Genomic DNA, 19,835 nt, shown 5'->3' on the forward strand with positions numbered 1-19,835 from the left:
AAATATAACAATGACTGGAAATGCTTAAATATAATACCAGAAGTAAAATTGACTCGAAAAGTATCAAAAATGCTTGCATAGTGTTTCAAAAGCCTCAGTTTCTTGTAGGATCAGTAACGAAATCTTAATGCAAATGGTGACTGATCAGATTAGCACTACGATGTTTAGTTAAGGTTCCTAGAGTCATAGATCTTAGTCTAATCCACGCCTTGCAATGGGCGAGCCGCTTATGACAATATCGACGAAAAAGGTCTACTCTAGGAAGAGTCTTTGCGTTATCCATTCAAGGTGCGCACCTCGGGGGTTTGTGGTCAGCCCTGTATGAAATCGGAGTTCGGTTTAAAGGATAACCAACTTAAAACTCCAATTTAGTTCGAGATAAGTCTGTAAAAAAATATCAATTTGGCTTGGAGACTATCCGCTTAAAGCTTCACTCATTATTTACTATGAAGACCAACCACTTCATTTTAGTGTTCTTTGTTTGGTTGGATGTTAATCTGTAACTTCATTTTCGTTGTATAAGGGGGTTAATGGGCTTAACCTTTTAAAAGATCTCAAGCATTATTGGGTACTTTCAAGATAAATTATTGTCGAGAGGAGTAAGTAACTTCTTTAATGCCAAACCTCTATAAATATACGGTGTTATCTTTATTCCTTTAACTTGTTACTTTTCGCTTATTTTCTTTATCCTTACTTTCCGCCGCATATCCAATTTTTTTTTCATTAAAATATTTTCAAACTCTGATTTAGAAAATGATTATGTTTTAAACCATTGTTTTTAAAACTCCCATAATTCACCTCTCATATTGTGTGTGGAACCATATGTTCAACACTTACTTCTTTGTATAATAGCGTTAAGGACAACCATTGTATTTGGTTGGAGTTTACATATTGTGAAGTGGGATGTGAACTCATCGCATAATGTTCTCTAATTATTAATAGAGTTGTCTTTCGAACCTTTGAACATGTTATAATGTTTTTCTTTGAGGTGAGATAAAAAAGGTTGCACTTTTTCACTCATTTGCATTGGTGATAGTCTAGCACGATGCACACATGCTCGACGTGCTTATCATGGTCTCTGATGCCATAATAAGTTTCCATATTCAGGTGTGTCTCCAAAAGACTTATGGATGTGCCATTCAATGATTTATTTTGTGAATATGATTCGTCAACGATGGATGATATACTGTTTTGTAAAGTCATGCTCATACCTCATTCACGATCGATGGGAAGAACGAGGACCCATTCAACCATACTATTTAGACGACGTATGACTGGTATTTCCATCACTAGAGTCATATGGATGTGAATTATTGTGACAATGAGGGGGGGGGGGGATGCCTCATTAGAAACTTTTGAGCTCTTTACGACTGCAACCTGACATCGACGGAAGCATTCCCTAAGATAGATTTAGAGTGGTCGCGTTAAAAACCCTTTAAATGTGTTGTAATCTCAATTGCCATATTATTTTGGTTTCTTTGACACAAATGAGCATTTCATTATATTGCCGCATTAGATTGAAAACGTTTAACAAAAGCTCGTTTATATTTAATGCATCCGACAAGGTTTGAAGTCGTTCAAGGTGATGTACCGATGCTAGAACCAAAGTGCGATGAGGATGAATACGAGGTTGTGGTGGATGAAGCAAAATGTGAGAAATCTGGTTTTGTGGTGACAATACTGAAAAACTATCGATTGAGGAATCATGGATCCTCATCGACTAGATAAATAATTAGCAAAGCATTATCTTGAAGAATCTGATTGAAAATCGTTGATGGTGTTTTAAGTACAATTTGGTTTTGAATCTTCCATTGAAGGATCAACAAAAAAAAGTTATGGATGCTTAGAGTTATAATTGAAAAACGACTATAGTGGTACAATTGAGGAAATATGAGAGAATATTTTTTTTTGAGAGAATTAAAAGACGATTCCCATAGACGGCACCACTAGTCCGTATTAGAATAGAGAATTGGCGATATGTCGATGACCACCACCATGTAGATGCTTCTAGTGCGGTGGTAAGAATTATCGAGTGACCAAAAAAGGTACTTCCAAAAAGGTTAGTAATATGACACTTAATTAAATATGTGTTTGAGGAGAAACTTAGCAAGTACAAGTTGAATCGTACTTGACTGTAACTCAAAGTCTCACTTATATAGAAAGTGGAGTACGAGTAGTCACACAATTTAACAATTATGATGAGAGGAAGGATGTGTTCTTATGCATCACTAGTAAGTGCAAGTCCATATGTTCGTAACTAATGCGTCTTGATTTCAAACTAATGTGTCTTCACTGGATTAAATATATATATTGAAACGGTCTTAATGAGCCACTGACAATTCAAAATAGTTATTTATATTTTAAAACGCATTAAAAATACATACAATTTAAACAATTCAATATAAAATAATGAATTCATTACACTCTCACTATAAAATTTGTTATATGGTCATTTCATCACCATTATCCATAATTATATTTTAGATGTAGTTAAAAAAAATAGTCAAACAAAAAATTATAAATCTCACTCTTACAATTAACCGATAATTAAATCCTTAAATAATTTAATTTCTTAACCAAATAACTATTTTTTTAATTTTTTAATTAAATAAGTAACATAAAAATAACAACGAAGAACAAATGACATTTTCCATCATAAATCAATCACCTTAAAAATATACACTTAAAAATTACATTTATTCCAAATTGAAAAGCTAAGCCTTTTTATTTCTCAAATTGAAACGACCCCGTAAAAAATGAAAAAATTCCCACCAAATTTGAAAATTTGAAATTAATGTCCACGAATCTTCAAATCAAAATTTTACATTTCTCTCTTCCCGCCAACACCTTATAGAAAGAGGGAAAACAAATTTGAACACACAGTGTTACATTTATTAACCTCTCCGTTCATTTTCATTTCAAACCCTAAATCACTCACCCCTCTCTTTCTTCTTCTCCCGCTCTTCCTTATTCTCTATCATTCTGTGTTTTTGCTACCAGAATGGAAATCGATTCATCTCCACTACAGCCGAATGAGAGCGAAGTTGATGTCGGCGCAAAGCAAGTGAGCCGGAACAATTCGCGCGGGGTTCGGGTCGTTGGAAGCCGAATCTATGATTCTGAAAATGGAAAATCCTGCCATCAGGTTGATTCAGTTCCTAGGTTTCTTATGATAACATGTTGATAGATATTAATTATACTCATTTAACAGATTATATAGCATTCAATTGAATAAAGCATGATTATCTATTTCAGATCTATGTTTTTGGTGACCTAAATTATTACTGGTGTGGACGTGTTAGTGATTTATAGGTTCAGATTGTGCTGTAATTTATTATGTGATGTGATTGTTTAATTATGGGTTAGATGATTTATTGAAGCGAGGAAGTAAAATTAAGGGCAGATAAAGATGTGGATCTGGTTATAGAAAATATTGATGTTCTGATTTTCTTGTAGATCTGGTTATGGATTTTAATTAATATGCTAAGATTGGTGTTTGAAGTATACTGTTGTCATGCCAGCGTAAACATGTGTTGTATTTGGTTTGCTTTGAGAATATGGTAGCTCAACTCGAAACTCAAAATCTGTATTGGGATTGCATAACTTTTTTATTTTCCTTTGTGTAACTCATTAAGTAAATATGAAAATCAAATAATTATTTGATGGGTTTGTAGGGTGGTGGTGTTTGAAGGTTTACTCTTTGTGTGTGTATGTTTCTTGTATTTTAATTTTTTGTTATTGTGTGTGTGTATGTTTCTTGTATTTTGATTTTTTGTTATTGTGTGTGTGTATGTTTCTTGTATTTTGATTTTTTGTTATTGTGTGTGTGTATGTTTCTTGTATTTTGATTTTTTGTTATTGTGTGTGTGTATGTTTCTTGTATTTTGATTTTTTGTTATTGTGTGTGTGTGCGTGCGCACACATTTGTTCATGCATGTGTTGGTGTTTTAAAAGTGTTGAGGTGTGTGTATTTTTGGGAGAGAACACTTTTGATATGACTTATTATGAGACACTGGAAATTATATGAAAAATGTGAACTTTTTGAGGTTTTATTTGACTAGCTAGACACTATATCTCTTTGATTTCCAGTATTGAAGGCCATTTTGTTGCTAACACATTGTCTGTTTGGTTTTTTCACATTGAAGTGCCGTCAAAAAACAATGGATTTTTCTGCTGCTTGTAAGAATCCAAAGAATGGGAAGCCTTGTACCATTAGGTTTTGTCACAAGTGCCTCTTGAACAGGTTTGGTTCACTTTTTATTTATTTATTTTATTTTTAATTTTCTTTATTTGGTTATAATTTTAGAGGATTGTTCTATTTTATTAAGAGTACAAAGGTAAACTAATTTGTTGTGTTTTTTTTCACTTGTTGATTATTATTGTGTTGAATTTAGATATGGGGAAAAGGCAGAAGAGGTAGATCTATTGAGTGATTGGATGTGTCCAAAGTGCAAAGGCAGTTGCAACTGCAGTATTTGCATGTAAGTTGTGGGTTGAATGTATGTTTTGAAGTTTGTGTTATTGTTTTCATTTTATACCATTTTGTGTGTTAGTTTTGAAAGAAAAGTGATCTTGTAGGAAAAGAAAAGGTCAACAACCTACTGGTTTATTAGTTCATACTGCAAAGAAATCTGGTTTTAACTCCGTGTCAGAGATGCTCAGCAAGAAGGCTTCTCATGATTTGGAGAAGGTGTGTTGATGTTATCTCCATTTTCTGTAACTTTGTTTGATGGTTAATAAGGATCCTATTCATGTATACATTTGAAACTCATGATGACGGAAGCAAACATGCATTTATCTATATAGTAGTTTTATGGTTGACTCAGTTTTTTTCTTTAAATATAATATAGGAGCTTGTAGTGGATCTATTTGGTGAACTAGGGAAGGATAAGTCATTAGGTGAAAACAAAGGTTTAAAGGTTGAAAAGGAGAAAACCAAGAGAATGAAGCAGAAAAAGGTTAAGGAAATATCTAATGGCAACAATGTTAATGATGCTTGCCAAAACAAGATATTGAAAAAGCCTAAACATAGTAAGGGGGTTTCAGACAATGCTGTCAAAATAAATGAAAATGCTGAAATGGACACAAAAGTAGAGGTTAGTGTCATAGTGTGATTCATGTTTATGTATGCAATTGAAACTAATGATGGTTGAAGCAAACATGTGTTGATTTTCATATTAGTTTTAATGTTTGATTTTCATTTTGTTATATAATATAGGGGTTTGCAGTGGATCTATTTGGGGAACCAGAGAAGGAAAACTCATTAGGTAGAAACAATGTTGAAAACGAGAAAACCAAGAAAATGAAGCGGAGAAAATTAAAAGAAATATCTAATGGCAACAATGTTGATGGAGCTTGTCAAAAGAAGATGTCAAAAAAGCCGAAACGTTGTAATGGAGTTCCTGAAAATGAAGTCAAAAGCAATGAAAATGCTGAAATGGAAACAAAAGTAGAGGTGAGTCATGGTGTGATTCATGTTCATGTATGTTATTGGAACTATTGAAGGTTGAAGCAAAATTGTGTTGAATTTCTCCTGTTTTATGTTTGATTTTTGTGTTATATACTAAAGGAGCATTTAGTGGTTCGATCTGGGGAGGAACAACAGAAAAACTCATTAGGTGGGAATAAAGGTTTAAAAGTTGTAAATGCAAAAACCAAGAAAATGAAGCAGAAGTTAAATGAGATATCTGATGGCAACAATGTTGAGGAGGCTTGCCAGAAAAAGATACTGAAAAGGCCCAAACATTGTCATGGAGCTTTAGATGTTGAAGTCAAACGAAATGAAAATGCTGAAATGGAAACAAAAGCAGAGGTGAGTCATGGTGTGGTTAATGTTCTTAAATTCAATGGAAACTAATGATTGTTGAAGCAAAACTGTATAGTTGTTTAATGTTTGATTTTCATGTTATATACTATAGGAGCTTGTAGTGGATCTATCTGGAGAAGCACATCAGAAAAACTCATTAGATGAAAACAAAGGTTTAGAAGATGAAAATGTGAAAACCAAGGAAATGAAGCAGAAAAAGTTACGTGAACTATCTAATGGCAACAATGTTGAGGGGGCTTGCCAAAAAAATGGCGAAGTCAAAAGAAGTGAAAATGCTGAAATGGAAACAAAAGTTGAGGTGAGTCATGGTGTGATTCATGTTCAGATGGATGCTCCTCTTGTGATGGATGAAGGTGACAATGCTAGTGCCAAGTCTAAAAATGCTATAATTTTGCAAGCACAAAAAGTTAAGGAAGAGATTCCTTTGCCCCTTGGCACTGAGATGACAAAAGTATTGGACATTGAGTTTGCACTAGAAGATGTTGGGAATGCATTGCAATTTTTAGAATTCTGCAGAGTGTTTGGAAAGGTATGCCTTATTACCAATATTAGAATTCAGTTTCTTGTTCTAATGTTGAATTTTCTCTTACATATTTATTTGATCATTCATGATATTTTACTCTAAAGGTCAAATTAATACTAATAGTCATGATACACTATTAGAACTACTTGCTATTTTACTAATACCATGTAATCTTAACATGCAATTGGCCATTTAATTGATTTGTTCCTTCACAATGAATTAAATTCTCTAGACATACGAGTGTTATCATAGCTTAAATAATTTTGTTTCACACTTAATAGCGTTACATACTTTCATAATTGCTTTAACATGTTTTCTCACATTTTTCCTCTTGCAAAATTTAGGCTCTTGATGTCAAGAAAGGGGAAGCAGGAGCTATTTTAAGAACTTTGATACGTAAGCGAAATTTGCGATGTGGACAAAACACCTTAGTGGTTGAGTTCCAAATCAAACTATTGACTCTAATAGTATCTGAGTCAGACATTGAGTAAGTTGAGTCCATTTAACTCTTTAATTTATTTCATTTCTGAAGGGTGGGAGGGATTTATTTTGTATAGTATGTTTGGAATAAACTTCATTATCTTTGGATCACTTTGGTTTAGGTCTTCATCCTTAACTGCTAGCAATGGAAAACATTCATGGTTGAATGTTTTGAAGGATTTAATTACTGAATCCAATCTTGGGCTAAAAGAATTTCCGCTTGATTGGCTAAATAAAGGCATTAGTGGATATAATGAACTGAACTTATCTAAAAAGCTTATCCTTCTGAATTTTATTTGTGATGAAGCTCTAGGCACAAAGTAAGTATTTCAAGTTTAAATAGAAAATTGTTGAGAACTTTCCTATTACTTTCTCCCCCTGCCTATGTCTTCTCAATAACACTTAAAAGTTGTCTGGTACTTGCTTTGATATGTTCAGGAAGCTAAGGAGTTATATTGATGATCAAAATGCAATATTAACTGAGGAAAAGAAAGCAGCAAGATTGAAGGTTGCCGAAGCAAGGGAAAAGGTAAGATGACACTAGTTGTTTTATTTGTGTCTAGATTTGTTCTATTGCAAAATTTCATATGGTGTTCATATTGTTGTGTATATGTTATCTATAGGAAAAGAGTCTTAAGCAAAAGTTGCAGGATGAAATGGCAAAAGCTGTTATATCAAATGGGGGTACCTTCTCATTTTCAGAATATGATGCTCTTCTCTCAAAAATTAAAAGCGAATCAGCTAAAGCGCATACAGAGCTTCTTGAGGCAAAGGGAACAGTCCCTAAATGGAACCAATGTTGTGATGCAGTGAGAGTTGATCCGGAGTACTTGGATAATAGTGGCAAGACATTCTGGAAATTTAAAAGCTGTAATGATGAATATTCTTTCTTGTTACAAGGTAATTTTCGAAACAAATTAGCTTAACTTTTTGTGAATGATACCGTTAAGATTTAGGCTGTAGCAAGTTTACTAACGGTTATCAACATACAGATCTCAAGATAGACGGTGGAGATTCTGCTGTTCAAGTTGATGAAAAATGGGTTGTTTATGGAGATGAGCAGAAGGATGAGGTCAATAAGTACATTTCCTCAAGGAGAAGATGGCTTCCAAAGCTTGCCTCAGTATAATTGTTTGAGATATTTAAAGCTTATAAAATGTAATGAAGTGTCTTTTCCAGTTCAAAATACTTTGGTGATATTAGTTACATCTTGTAGCTGGTTTCTCTTGTTTTACTGTATTTTTCCACCTAATAATTATGATGTAGAATGACCAAATATTGTGGTCTAATGTTTTTTTACTAAACCTTTGTTGGTATTAACTTTTTATTATGTAGTAGAATCATGTTTTCATTAGATGATGCATGTCTATCGAATGATGATTCCATTTTGGCTAAAGTATATTTTTAGCTATTTATGTTTTACATAATTTGTTGAGTTTTGGAAGCACTAACCCTACACTTATTATAATCTAACTAAGAATTAATGGTATTTTAATTGTTGCCCTTGTATTAATATTTGGCTGGCCTTAAATAGAATTTTGGTTATGCAATTATCAAGACTTTTTTAATCAACAGTGTTAAATTCTCGAATTAAGCATGTCATGTTTCCTCATTTATTCCAAAATTGCTAATATTAACTATGATACTTTTGATGATGAGGATTTTTAAATCCAATTTTTTAAACTCATCTATACTTTAATATAAAAGCATTAACCATATTCTTTTGAATGGATAATTTAAATATTTTTCTAAATTTCAAAATCATCTAAAAGTGAAAATATCTCCTTAGGAGTATTTTTAGTCTTGGATTATTGTAGTGGATGAATCTTAACTTTCAATTGGCCTCAACCAATACTAATCAATGAAACTTGCAACTCTCTTTTATATCATGAGGAATTTGTTGTGGTAAGATAAAACTAATTTTTTCAAGACATCGTGTTAAACAAATTTAAGTAATATAGAAGGTTAAAAAATATTGCATTATACATGTAAAGAATACATGTAAAAAAATATTATACTGACATTCAATTAAAATATTAAAATTTTTATATTATTAAATTATAACAACATTTTAAAAATAAAAATATAATATATCGGAATATATGGATAAAAAAGTCAATGTATCAAAATAAAATAAAATAATGAAGAAGCGTATGGAGGAAATATAAAATAATGAAGTTAAAATATATTTCTTGCTTTAAATAAAATAAAATAAATAGATAATCTGAAAGATAAAGAATGAAGACACGTAACAAAATTTTTGGCGGTTGAGAAGCAACGACCACAACTTCACACTCCTCTTTGTATTGCTTTTGCAACTCTTTTGTTCAGTGGGAAACACCAAAAGAAATAAAACCGTAGCGTTTGCGATGCCAGGTGGAGCCACCGTCTGCTCCGGTCACCGGTTTCAATGTCTTCCTCTTCTTCCACACTCAACTCGTCCCCAACTCACCAATTCAACTCGGTCTCGACTCGTTTCTGTTAATCTCCAATCCATTTCAGGTTTCAACACAAAGCTTTTCTTCAACTCCAATCGGTTTAGTGTTACTCCAACAAGAGCTGCTGATTCTTCAACCACCACAACTTCCCAATCTTCTGATGTTCCTAACAATAGCATCACGCTTGTTCCCGATGACGAAATCTCCATCACTAAGGTAGAGATACTGCTTCTCTGAGTAATTTTGAATTGCTTTATTTGAGTTTATCTATTTAGGTTACTATTTTGTGAGATTCTTAGTGAGAGTTTTTGAAAATCTTAGAATACGTTTGCAGTTTTCACATCATTTTGAAAATAGGTAGTTTTTTTATATCTAAAATACCCTTTTGTATATGCATGTATTTGGTGACTAATGAGTTTTAACTTTTAAGACTTTTAAAATAACTTGTATGAGACATAATGTTGGACGGTTAAGAATAAACACGAGAATAGAGTAAATATAACAGAGATGGTGTTGCGTAATATTAGACAAAATAGGATTAGAAAAAAAAATTAGAGAGAGTTAGGTGATTCCAGTACCAATAAGTAGAAAAAATGGTGGAAAATAGACTTGGGTGATTTGAACATGTAGATTTTGTAGTAAGGAGAGCAAATCAGCTGAGGAGTCAAACATGTAGAGGTAGAGGAAGACCTAGAAAAACTCTAAGAGAAGTTATTAAGATCTTGAGATTAACGATTTGGATAGAAGCATGATCTTGAATAGAACATTATGGCGGAAGTTAATTCATGTAGCCGACCTCAGTTAGTGGGATAAGAGGCTTGATTGTTGTTGTATAGAGGAACTTATATTTAGGGCATAGAGTATTTTAGAGAAAATAGCTAAAAATTATATGTGAGGGCATGTTTGGATGAACATATTTGGGTTTATTGTACTTTTTTCATGTGTTAAAAGAAGTTCATGAAAATATCTTATGATATGTTAGAAATTTGTTTTCAGAGTTGTTTTTGTAATAATCTCACTGAAATAGATTCTATGAGTTGTAAAAATTAAGCAGAAATTTCTCTCAGTTTCTATTTTGTTGTAGAAATAGCTTATTATCATGATAAGCATTTATTTCTTCAAAAGCTAGCTTAAAATATGAAGGTACCAAAGCACATATATGCATTGCATAGTTCAGGAACTTTGGCTAAAGTAACTTCAATATTTATTTCATAAGACAAGTTCAAATAAACTATTCCAAACACACTCAAATAAACTCTTCCAAACACACAAAAGTTTGATAAATCATCAAGTTATTTGAAACCAATTAGAAAAATTCAATCAACTTATGTGAGTGGCACTTTATATTAGCCAAATTTAGAAACTACTACAATTGGATGCTGGTAGATACATAGATATGATTATCATGAAAGTGAAATGTTAACATAATAATATTGTGCGTATTTTATTATTGAGTGAAGTTTTCATGCTTATGATTATAAGGGTATTGTTCAATTGTTGCAGATTTCATTTGGTACGATTGGACTAAGTCTTGGAGTCTCACTCTTGTCGTGAGTTTTGTTTTCGCTTCCACCTTCTTCATTGATATACAACTATGGTTTTTCAGCTTCTTATGTTTTTGTATTAATTTTGTTTCAAATATGCAGCTATGGATTTGGAGCATACTTTAATATTCTCCCTGGATCTGAATGGTCAGCTATAATGTTAACATATGGGTTCCCTCTTGCTATTATTGGCATGGCGCTCAAGGTGAGTAATTTTTTGTTACGTGAATCAAATTATAAGATGGAGTTCATGATAACAACCTATGAAATACTAACACAGACATTAAACACTGCACTGCCACCGACACAAAGACACTTGTAATAATTTGAGAAAATTGAAGTGAATGAATGCGAACACATGTTTCAGATGGTAGGACATCGACACTAGTCGTACATAGAGAACAATATTGTGCAATGTAATTATGATGTAATTGCCCTTCCATTCGTGCCGTTGCTTCATAGTTTTATGCTTTGGTTTTGGCGGATGCACTCTTTGTCGTCTTTGCTTATCTTTTCTTTTCATTGGTCTATCTTTTTTGCAGTATGCAGAACTCAAGCCAGTGCCATGCCTCACATATTCAGATGCTTTCAGATTGCAGGAAAAATGTGCAACTCCTATTCTTAAACAGGTTATCTCATCATAGACGCATTCTTCTTGCTGCATATTTGACAGACACATAATAGCAGATGTAAAAAATGTGGATTAATATTAGGTTCGGGGCTTTACACAGATCCAATTCCTTTAATGTGCCTGTTAGGTTGTGCCTCGAATATAGGCTCATGTATGGACAATTGTAAGTAGAATCCATATTTAGTAGAATCTTGGGTCATGTATAAGAGAAAGTAGTTCATTCACTCTAACAATACTCACTTTTTATGCATTAAAATACTCACTTTTATGCATTAAAAATTAAATCCCTCCATGATCCTCAAAATATTTAAATTTATTTATAATTATGCTGTGACACTCTTTTCTTTGTATATTGTACTTAAATATTAAAGAGAAGAATCACATAATGATATTTCTCTCTCTATTACCAATAGATTCAACCTTTCGTCTAATCACTTAAAGTGGCTCTTTTGTGCTTTTATAGGTGAAGAGTGATGTTACCAGGTTTCGCTATGGGGATGAGCAGCATTTAGAAGAAGCATTGAAACGGATTTTTCAGTATGGTCAAGTAAGTTATTTGAATTTTTTAGAAATTGAATTACTTTTTGTGGAAAGTCTTAGAGAAGAAAGAGATTAGAATTGCATATATTCGAGCTATTCAAGATATGTATGAAGAAGTATGGACTAGTAGGAGAACACAAGGTGGAGAGACAAACGATTTCTCCATTACAATAGGTTTGCATCAAGGTTCATCCTTAACCCCCTACTTTTTTACTTTAATTTTGGATGTACTCATGGAACACATCCAAGAGTTAGCACCGAGATGTTTCTTTTCGCAAATGATGCAATCCTACTTGGAAATTCGAGGAAGGATTTCAAAGAGGTTGGTGATGAGTTTTAGAAATACATGATTTTCGTCTAAGTAGAAGTAAGACGGAGTATATAGAATGCAAGTTCAACCAAAGAAAAAACGTTTCTAACCTAGAGGTGAAAGTTGAAGACCATATCATTCCTCAAGTCACACCGTTTAAATATCTTGAGTCCGTAATAAAAAATGATGGAGAAATAGAAGGGAATGTAAACCGAATCGAATTCAAGTTGGGTGACTGAAATGGAAACATTTTATCGGACTAAGTAAGAACTGTGATGTTGTACGAGACAAAATGTTGGGCGGTTAAGAATCAACACGAGAATAAAGTAAGTGTGGTAGAGCTGAGGATGTTGCGTTGGATGTATAGTAAGACTAGACATGATAAGATTAAAAATGAAAATATTAAAGAGAATGTTGGGATAAATAACTTAATAAGCTCTTATAGCATAAATGCTTATTGTATAAGTGATTATGCTCATTTGAACCCTATTTACAAGCCTGCATCCACTAGATTGTGGCACTATTGGGATAAATAACTTAATAAGCTCTAATAGCATAAATGCTTATTGTATAAGTGCTTATGTATAATTTATTTCTATAACAAAAGATAAAATACAAATTTATTTTTATATAAGTTATAAGTTGTTTTCATAGGTTGTTTTTGAGAGATTATGAAAAAAAGCTGAAAACAATTTATGAACATGTCATAAGTTGTTTTCATAAGTTCTTTCAAATAGTCAGACAAGTGAATATGTTAGTAGATAAACTCAAATAAATCAATCCTAACAAACTTTTAGGATGAATTGGTTCTGAATAGGAGCAAATGTCTTCCTTTGTATTTTCCGATATCTTCATCCATACCATCTGCATAAGCTAGATACCGAGATTGCCACTATATGCTCTTCTTGCAATTCTGAGACATCATTTTATATTCTTAATTTTTTAGGGAGGAGGAATACCCAGAAGAAGTGCACCTGTTCTACAAATGATTCGCGAAGAGGTACTGTTGTCAATTTGCATTAATTCATTAACAAGTGACGTAGTTAGTTTTTGAATTCTTGGGGATGACTTAGTAGATTACTTTGAAATACTGAGAAAGATTTTAATGTTGTAAATATATGGTACAATTTGCATATTTATTTGTGTCGCTAGTTCATGTCTTTCCTTTCACACACAAATCATTCCTCTATCTATTGGAACCCAGGTTGTCTTTTTTATTTTTACGGTCTTAAGTCATTTGTATTTGGGATTGGGAGTCACGTTGGAATCGGACCGGATCAATCCAAATAGATTTGGTAAACCCTTTTAAGAGTGACAAAGTTGTTGTAGCACTCATTTTTGGGTTCACAAGGCTCAAACCCAACATCTTGCTAACTCGGGTTGCCTTAAAATATTGTGAGGTGAGGTGAACCCAAGATCTTCCAGTAATTTTTTGACTAGTTCAGTCTTATTGCATTTAGAATTGGCCTCAAAAGGCCATTTCAATCCAGTACGTGCATGTTTGGATCAGCGGTGAGTTTGACCGAATCAGGTTGCCATCGGGATTTGTCAAACTCACCACCAATCCAAAATGAAGTTCACATAGTAGAAACATGTTTCTATTTCAGTTCTAATGCAACTCGTGTGGTGGTTGTACTATTTTTCTATTGATCATCTCATTCTATGAAATGGTTGGCTCTAATAATCTATATCGTCTTTCCTTTGTTGATATTGTCTCATAATATGCCTATATCTTATAGGTCATACAAGATGGAAAATACTCTTTGGTCTTGGTCTTTGAGGCCAAGTCTCTGAAGTTGTCTGATTTTGAACAGAGACAGGTATTCAGCTTTGCTTTCTTAAATATATTTTTAATTACTTTGATTTTGTCTTCATCTGTTATTTACCTCTTCATGACTATAACGAGAGACTATTTTTAATTTTTTGAGTAAAAAGTGGTAGAAGCTTATATTACTCTTGCACAAAACTAACTCATGGTTCAAAATAGTATTACTATGATATCTGAACTTCAAAATTGCACAAAACAATTCACAAGAGATCAAATATGTTCTTCAAATAGGATAGAGTTTGTTTTATGGTTAAGATTAAGAATGCTCCAATTGGATGTTTTCCAGAAGGAAGAACTTTTTTCATTGAAAAAAGTGCTCTGTCATTTGTTATTTTCTATTTGTTACTTATAAAAGTTAAACTAAACAAGCTTACGATTGGATAAACAATTTAGTTAAGCATTAATAGTTTAAACGCTGTCATAGTGTGTATGCATAAACTATTTCTATAACAAAAGATATAGGCAAACTGTTTTAATATAAGCTATAAACTTTTTTTAAGCTATCTTGGTGAACTTATAGAAATAAGCCGAAAACAGCATATAAACATCTCCTGAGTTGTTTCTATAAGCTCTCTGAAACAGTTTTACAAATGCTTATTCCCGGTGGATAAGCTCAAAAATATAAATTAAAACAGTCTTATTCATAAAACATTATAGACAGACAGAAAGCTTTAACCATAGATGGTTGCTTCTGGAATTTAATCATTTCAGTTCTTATTCTATATAATTCTAAGACCCTCAAGAGTTTTAATAGCAAAGATATAAGTGTTAACTATTTCTCTACTTATATTTTGTGTCACAGGCTAAATTTACTTCATTCTTCGGGCCTGGAATTACAGCAGAAGTTGGTGAGTAAATATTTAAACAACTATGCTTATACGCCAAACGAATGAATGCATTATAACATAATCTTGTGTTGCAGGTAAGGGCGAAAATGATTTATACGAGGTTCGACTTATCTCCAATACAGACCCTAATGCAACTTCTTCATGATGTCCTTGACCATTTTATCCCCCTATTCCATGTTGCTTGGTTCAGTTAATTATAAGACTTAGGTCCTATAAAATATGTATAAAATTAAAAGGTATAGATTATTTTTTTCATGTATTATACTTCGACAGAGATTGAAAGAAAAGGAAAAGCAGTTGAAAAGGAAGAGCCAATGAAAATCACATTATTTACATTGATTTACATTGATTTACATTTCACATATTGGAAATTATAAAACTAAAATTTGCTTGGGATGGATATGTTTACAACAGAGTTAGACTCTTGGAATGCTTTTGGCAAGAAGATAATGTAGATGCTTGTTTCTTGGCATATCACAGGTTATACGGTGGATTTTAGGATGAGGGTTCAATTAAATCTGTCATACAATTACTAACAATAGTTAAAGGCTCTTCTATGTTGAGATGTGCACTGATTTTGATTTTTGTTTTGTTTTGAAAAACGCTAGTTATGATCTATTCTTAAACAAGTAGATTCATGTACATCTAGAAAACACATCAAATGATAAAATATGTCCTACAATTGAAGTTACTTGATTTGATTCCCATATATCAGAATGAATGACATCAAAAAGAGAATTGGCCTGTGACTGTGTACTGACAGGGAAGGAAGACCAAACATGTTTTATAAGCTGAATGGATTCACAATTTCAGGGCTGCAACTTAGATAAGTGAGAAACCATAAATCTAAACCTTTTAAGTATGAATGACCAAACTGATAATGGAGAAGTCTTGGAAACATTATAATAGAAGTAATTCTAGATGAACACTGATGGTAGTAAATCCTATGCTTCGTAATCCAATTATGTGTAAAAAAAAATCATAGAATTCTTTTGACGTAGTTTTGTTTATTTCTGTCCTCAAGAGTTTCTTTTTGAGATTTTCATTAAAATGAATTTGAGCTTTTACAATAGATGATTTCTTAATGCATCTTTTATATTTCTTAGTCACAATGCGAAATTATTTAAATGTATTTAGATTCTGGAGATGCATATCCAGACGTACTAAATTCAGAATGAATTTTGAAATATTTTGGAGATGCATCCCCATAATAATTTAAAACATACTATACATTACATTCAGAAGTCATTATACACGTGAATTGGATCGGAGATGCATTTCCCTGCATATTCCGGAGATACATCTCCGTAACGTATCTGAACAAAGTCTTTCATGTTATGCTCGCTCTCTCTCTCTCTCTCTCTCTCTCTCTCTCTCTCTCTCTCTCTCTCTCTCTCTCCTTCTCTCTTCTCTCTCTCGCTCTCTCTCTCTCTCTCTCTCTCTCTCTCTCTCTCTCTCTCTCTCTATCTCTCTCTCTCTCTCTACTCTCTCGCTCTCTCGCCTCTCTCTCTCTCTCTCTCTCTCTCTCTCTCTCTCGCTCTCTCCTCTCTCTCTCTCTCTATCTCTTCTCTCTCTCTCTCTCTCTCTCTCTCTATCTCGTCTCTTCTCTCTCTCTCTCTCCTCCTCTCTCTCTCTCTTCTCTCTCTCCTCATCTCTCTCTCTCTCTCTCTCTCTCCTCTCTCTCTCTCTCTCTCTCTCTCTCTCCTCATCTCTCTTTCTCTCTCTCTCTCTCTCTCTCTCTCTCTCTCTCTCTCTCTCTCTCTCTCTCTCTCTCTCTCTCTCTCTCTCTCTCTCTCTCTCTCTCCTCTCTCTCTCTCTCTCTCTCTCTCTCTCTCTCTCTCTCTCTCTCTCTCTCTCTCTTCTCTCCTCTCTCTCTATTCTCTATATAATATATATATAATATATAATATAGTAACGTATCTGAACAAAGTCTTTCATATTATGCGGTGTTTACGTGTATATATATATATATATATATATATTATATATATATAAATATATATATATATATAATATATATAATATATATATATATATAATCGAGACCAATAAAATAACATGATGTTAAAATAAAATACAGACCATAGTACTAGGACTATATACTAATATATTAATGTGTATGTTTGATTACCTCTCCTTTATCCATGATTGTCAAATTCGCGGGTAGACTCGTAAAAATGAGTAGACTCATGCATAAATTCTTTTTTTGATAAATTCAAGTAGACTCGAACAAACTCGTATAGACCCGCGAGTCTATGACGAGTTTACAAGTATATAAATTTTTTTTGAATATTTTTTTTATAAAAGAAACCTAAAAAAGGGCCAAATTCTCCAAAAGATTTTTTTATTTATAAAAAAACTCTCTTTTTTTATTTGTATGGAATTATAAAGTCTCTCTCCTAGTCTCTTGTTTAAGTAAAGTTTATTTCTTCCTTCATCAACGACACGCATTTATTCTGTCTCTAGCTTTGTTCGCGTTGGTTGTCGTAAATCAATTCTTTGTTGTAAGTATTTTCTTATATGCTTCATTTAGATGTTTCTCTTATATAATTCTCTTGTGTAAATGATATGTACCATTGTTCAACTAGGCGATTAAGGTCCACTGATCCCAATCCCCATCTATTAATTTGATGTGGAAAAATGATTTAGAAAATTTATGATATATGGCTGAAAGCGCGTGTGTATGTTTTGAAATAATATATTGCTACAATTTTGACAAAATTGTGATTTACGTTATGACAAAATACATTCTTACAGTTTTGAAATAATGAAAACATGCTACACGTTTTACTAACTAATTACTTATTCATGATAATAATTATAAGGAACTTACATACAAAGTGTTATAAAAAACTAAAGTGATTGGAAGACCTTCATGATACAGACAAAAAAGAAACTCAATTCTGAATCAATTTTAACATAAAGTTAGAAAATTTTGAGAAGAGGCTAGAACAATTAAGAAGAAATTAGTACTTTAAATCTTTAACTACATACTTTCTTATTTTATTTGTTTTATTATCAAATTTTTTTGTTAAGAAATTTATCATGGAATAGGAAATTTAAGTTTTAATGTTAATTGGTGTTCTATTATATATATTGATGTCATATATGAGGCATTTAAAGTTTAAAAATATATGTGTGTGTCATGTATGTGTAACTTACATATTTTTGAAAGTCATTTTTAATTTTTCATAGACTCGTACGAGTTTGTGAGTCTAGTATGCGAGTCGAGTCTACAGACCCTTTACGAGTCTAAGTAGACTCGTGAGTTTGACAACCTTTCCTCTACCTCCTTTGCCTCCTCTACCTCCTCGACCATCAATCCCCCACGTTCTTTAGCGTTGTCTCCGATACATCAATGCCTCCCGTGCCTCCGTCATAATGGCATGTAGGACCTGCCTCACACCCGACCCATTAGGGAGGATACCTCTCTCAATGTCTGCCTGCATAATTTCCACAATACGATGACATCTAGGCAAGACATCCTCAACATGATCTAATTATGTCTGCTCCTCATCTAATATCTCCTGATGAGTTGGTTTTGGTGGGTCTCCTGGAGCAGCATACACCATGTACGAATGTAACACCATGAATAACCATATGATATACCCTTCGACATAGCTCCAGTCGTTCACGGCTATAATACTCCGTGCCTCTTCCGGTACTAAATGACTCTCAAAATCTACAAACATTTCATCTATCTATCTACGTGTCAAAACAGGAGGAGCAGAGACAACAAGGTGTTTGAGAATGGTCTGGGTGTATCCAAACTTCCACATGACACACTTGGGCAGATGAGGAGCAGTGAGACACGATCCGCATGCCAATTATCCATAGTATAACATTATATTGTTAAATGGTTGCGTCTGACGATGATCGACATAACTGTTGAAGTGTATGTCCTCAACAACCAAATAGTCAAGATACACTTTGAAAGACTCAGTCGTCTGGTTTACTCTGAGCGGGGAAAAAGCAGTAGCACACATCATATCCTTAGTGTAAGTCTCAACACTCGCCCAACGGTAGATGCGCGGGAAGTGTTAGAGGATCCATGCCTGAATTAAAAAGTTTGGATCACACGAATTATCAGTAATGACCTTGCAAAGATGAAATGAAAATGACAAAAAAACATTAAAACTCCAATAATTATTACCGTCAATAGTGTCACGCTGCCCGTGACCTGCTTCGCCTTCCATATACAATCCTCTCTCAACTTCGAGTATAGGTAGACCAAACAAACGGCCCCCTAGTTGTACTCACAGATTCACTCGAAATCTAAGAAGTACCGTAGATAGATGACATCTGTATAAGTGGCACTTTTGTCCATAAAAATGAAAGTGCCAACCAAATATAACAAGTATGCTCTCATAACACGTGCTCTATGGAGCCCCACCTACTCGTCATCACCTGTGGCCCGATGTGCTCTCTATAGCTCAACAGTATATATCTCATTCAAGTATTCTAACCTATCATGAGCATCCCCATTCCTATCCAACTCGTCATTCATCTCCCCTGGGTCAACCCCTAGATGGTTTACCATTATCTCGAGTGCCTCGTCTTTGGAAATCCTTCCATGATCTAGGAATCCCCCCTTGATCGGAATATGCAACAAACACGAGACATCGTCGAGTGCAATAGACATCTCACCAAGCGGGAGATAAAATGACGAGGTCTCAGAGTACCATCTCTCCACAAATGCGTTAAGCATCCTGTGGTTGACCACAGTATAACCGGTCATGCACAAGTCCTCCAGGCCAGATAAGGACAAATCTGCCTGAAACCAATCCTCATTCGGCTGAGGCAAGCCAGTAATCTTCCGCCCGTGGTTAGTAAACTTCTACGAATCATACTCATGAAAATAATAAT

At 33.5% G+C, this 19,835-nt stretch overlaps 2 protein-coding genes across 3 annotated transcripts; both read left to right on the plus strand.

Moving 5' to 3' along the window:
- Positions 1-2,884: 2,884 nt before the first annotated feature.
- Positions 2,885-8,184, plus strand: LOC127120161 (uncharacterized). Of its 2 annotated transcripts, XM_051050568.1 has the most exons (13): positions 2,885-3,145; positions 4,146-4,243; positions 4,395-4,481; positions 4,579-4,690; positions 4,851-5,096; positions 5,219-5,455; positions 5,570-5,812; positions 5,919-6,356; positions 6,695-6,837; positions 6,953-7,150; positions 7,269-7,359; positions 7,454-7,730; positions 7,823-8,184. In XM_051050568.1, exons 1-13 carry the CDS (start codon positions 3,002-3,004, stop codon positions 7,957-7,959), a joined length of 2,451 nt encoding a protein of 816 aa, XP_050906525.1. In that variant the 5' UTR covers positions 2,885-3,001; the 3' UTR covers positions 7,960-8,184. The 2 variants fall into 2 exon arrangements, with proteins under 2 accessions (XP_050906525.1, XP_050906530.1); XM_051050573.1 differs by lacking the exon at positions 4,851-5,096.
- An 884-nt stretch (positions 8,185-9,068) lies between these two features.
- On the plus strand, positions 9,069-15,312 carry LOC127120173 (uncharacterized). Its single transcript, XM_051050584.1, has 9 exons — positions 9,069-9,484; positions 10,772-10,818; positions 10,915-11,017; positions 11,355-11,441; positions 11,907-11,990; positions 13,240-13,293; positions 14,033-14,113; positions 14,924-14,969; positions 15,044-15,312. Exons 1-9 carry the CDS (start codon positions 9,200-9,202, stop codon positions 15,112-15,114), a joined length of 858 nt encoding a protein of 285 aa, XP_050906541.1. The 5' UTR covers positions 9,069-9,199; the 3' UTR covers positions 15,115-15,312.
- The last annotated feature ends 4,523 nt before the right edge of the window (positions 15,313-19,835 follow it).

This window comes from Lathyrus oleraceus, chromosome 1, assembly GCF_024323335.1.
Source record: "Lathyrus oleraceus cultivar Zhongwan6 chromosome 1, CAAS_Psat_ZW6_1.0, whole genome shotgun sequence".
Lineage (NCBI taxonomy): Eukaryota > Viridiplantae > Streptophyta > Magnoliopsida > Fabales > Fabaceae > Lathyrus > Lathyrus oleraceus.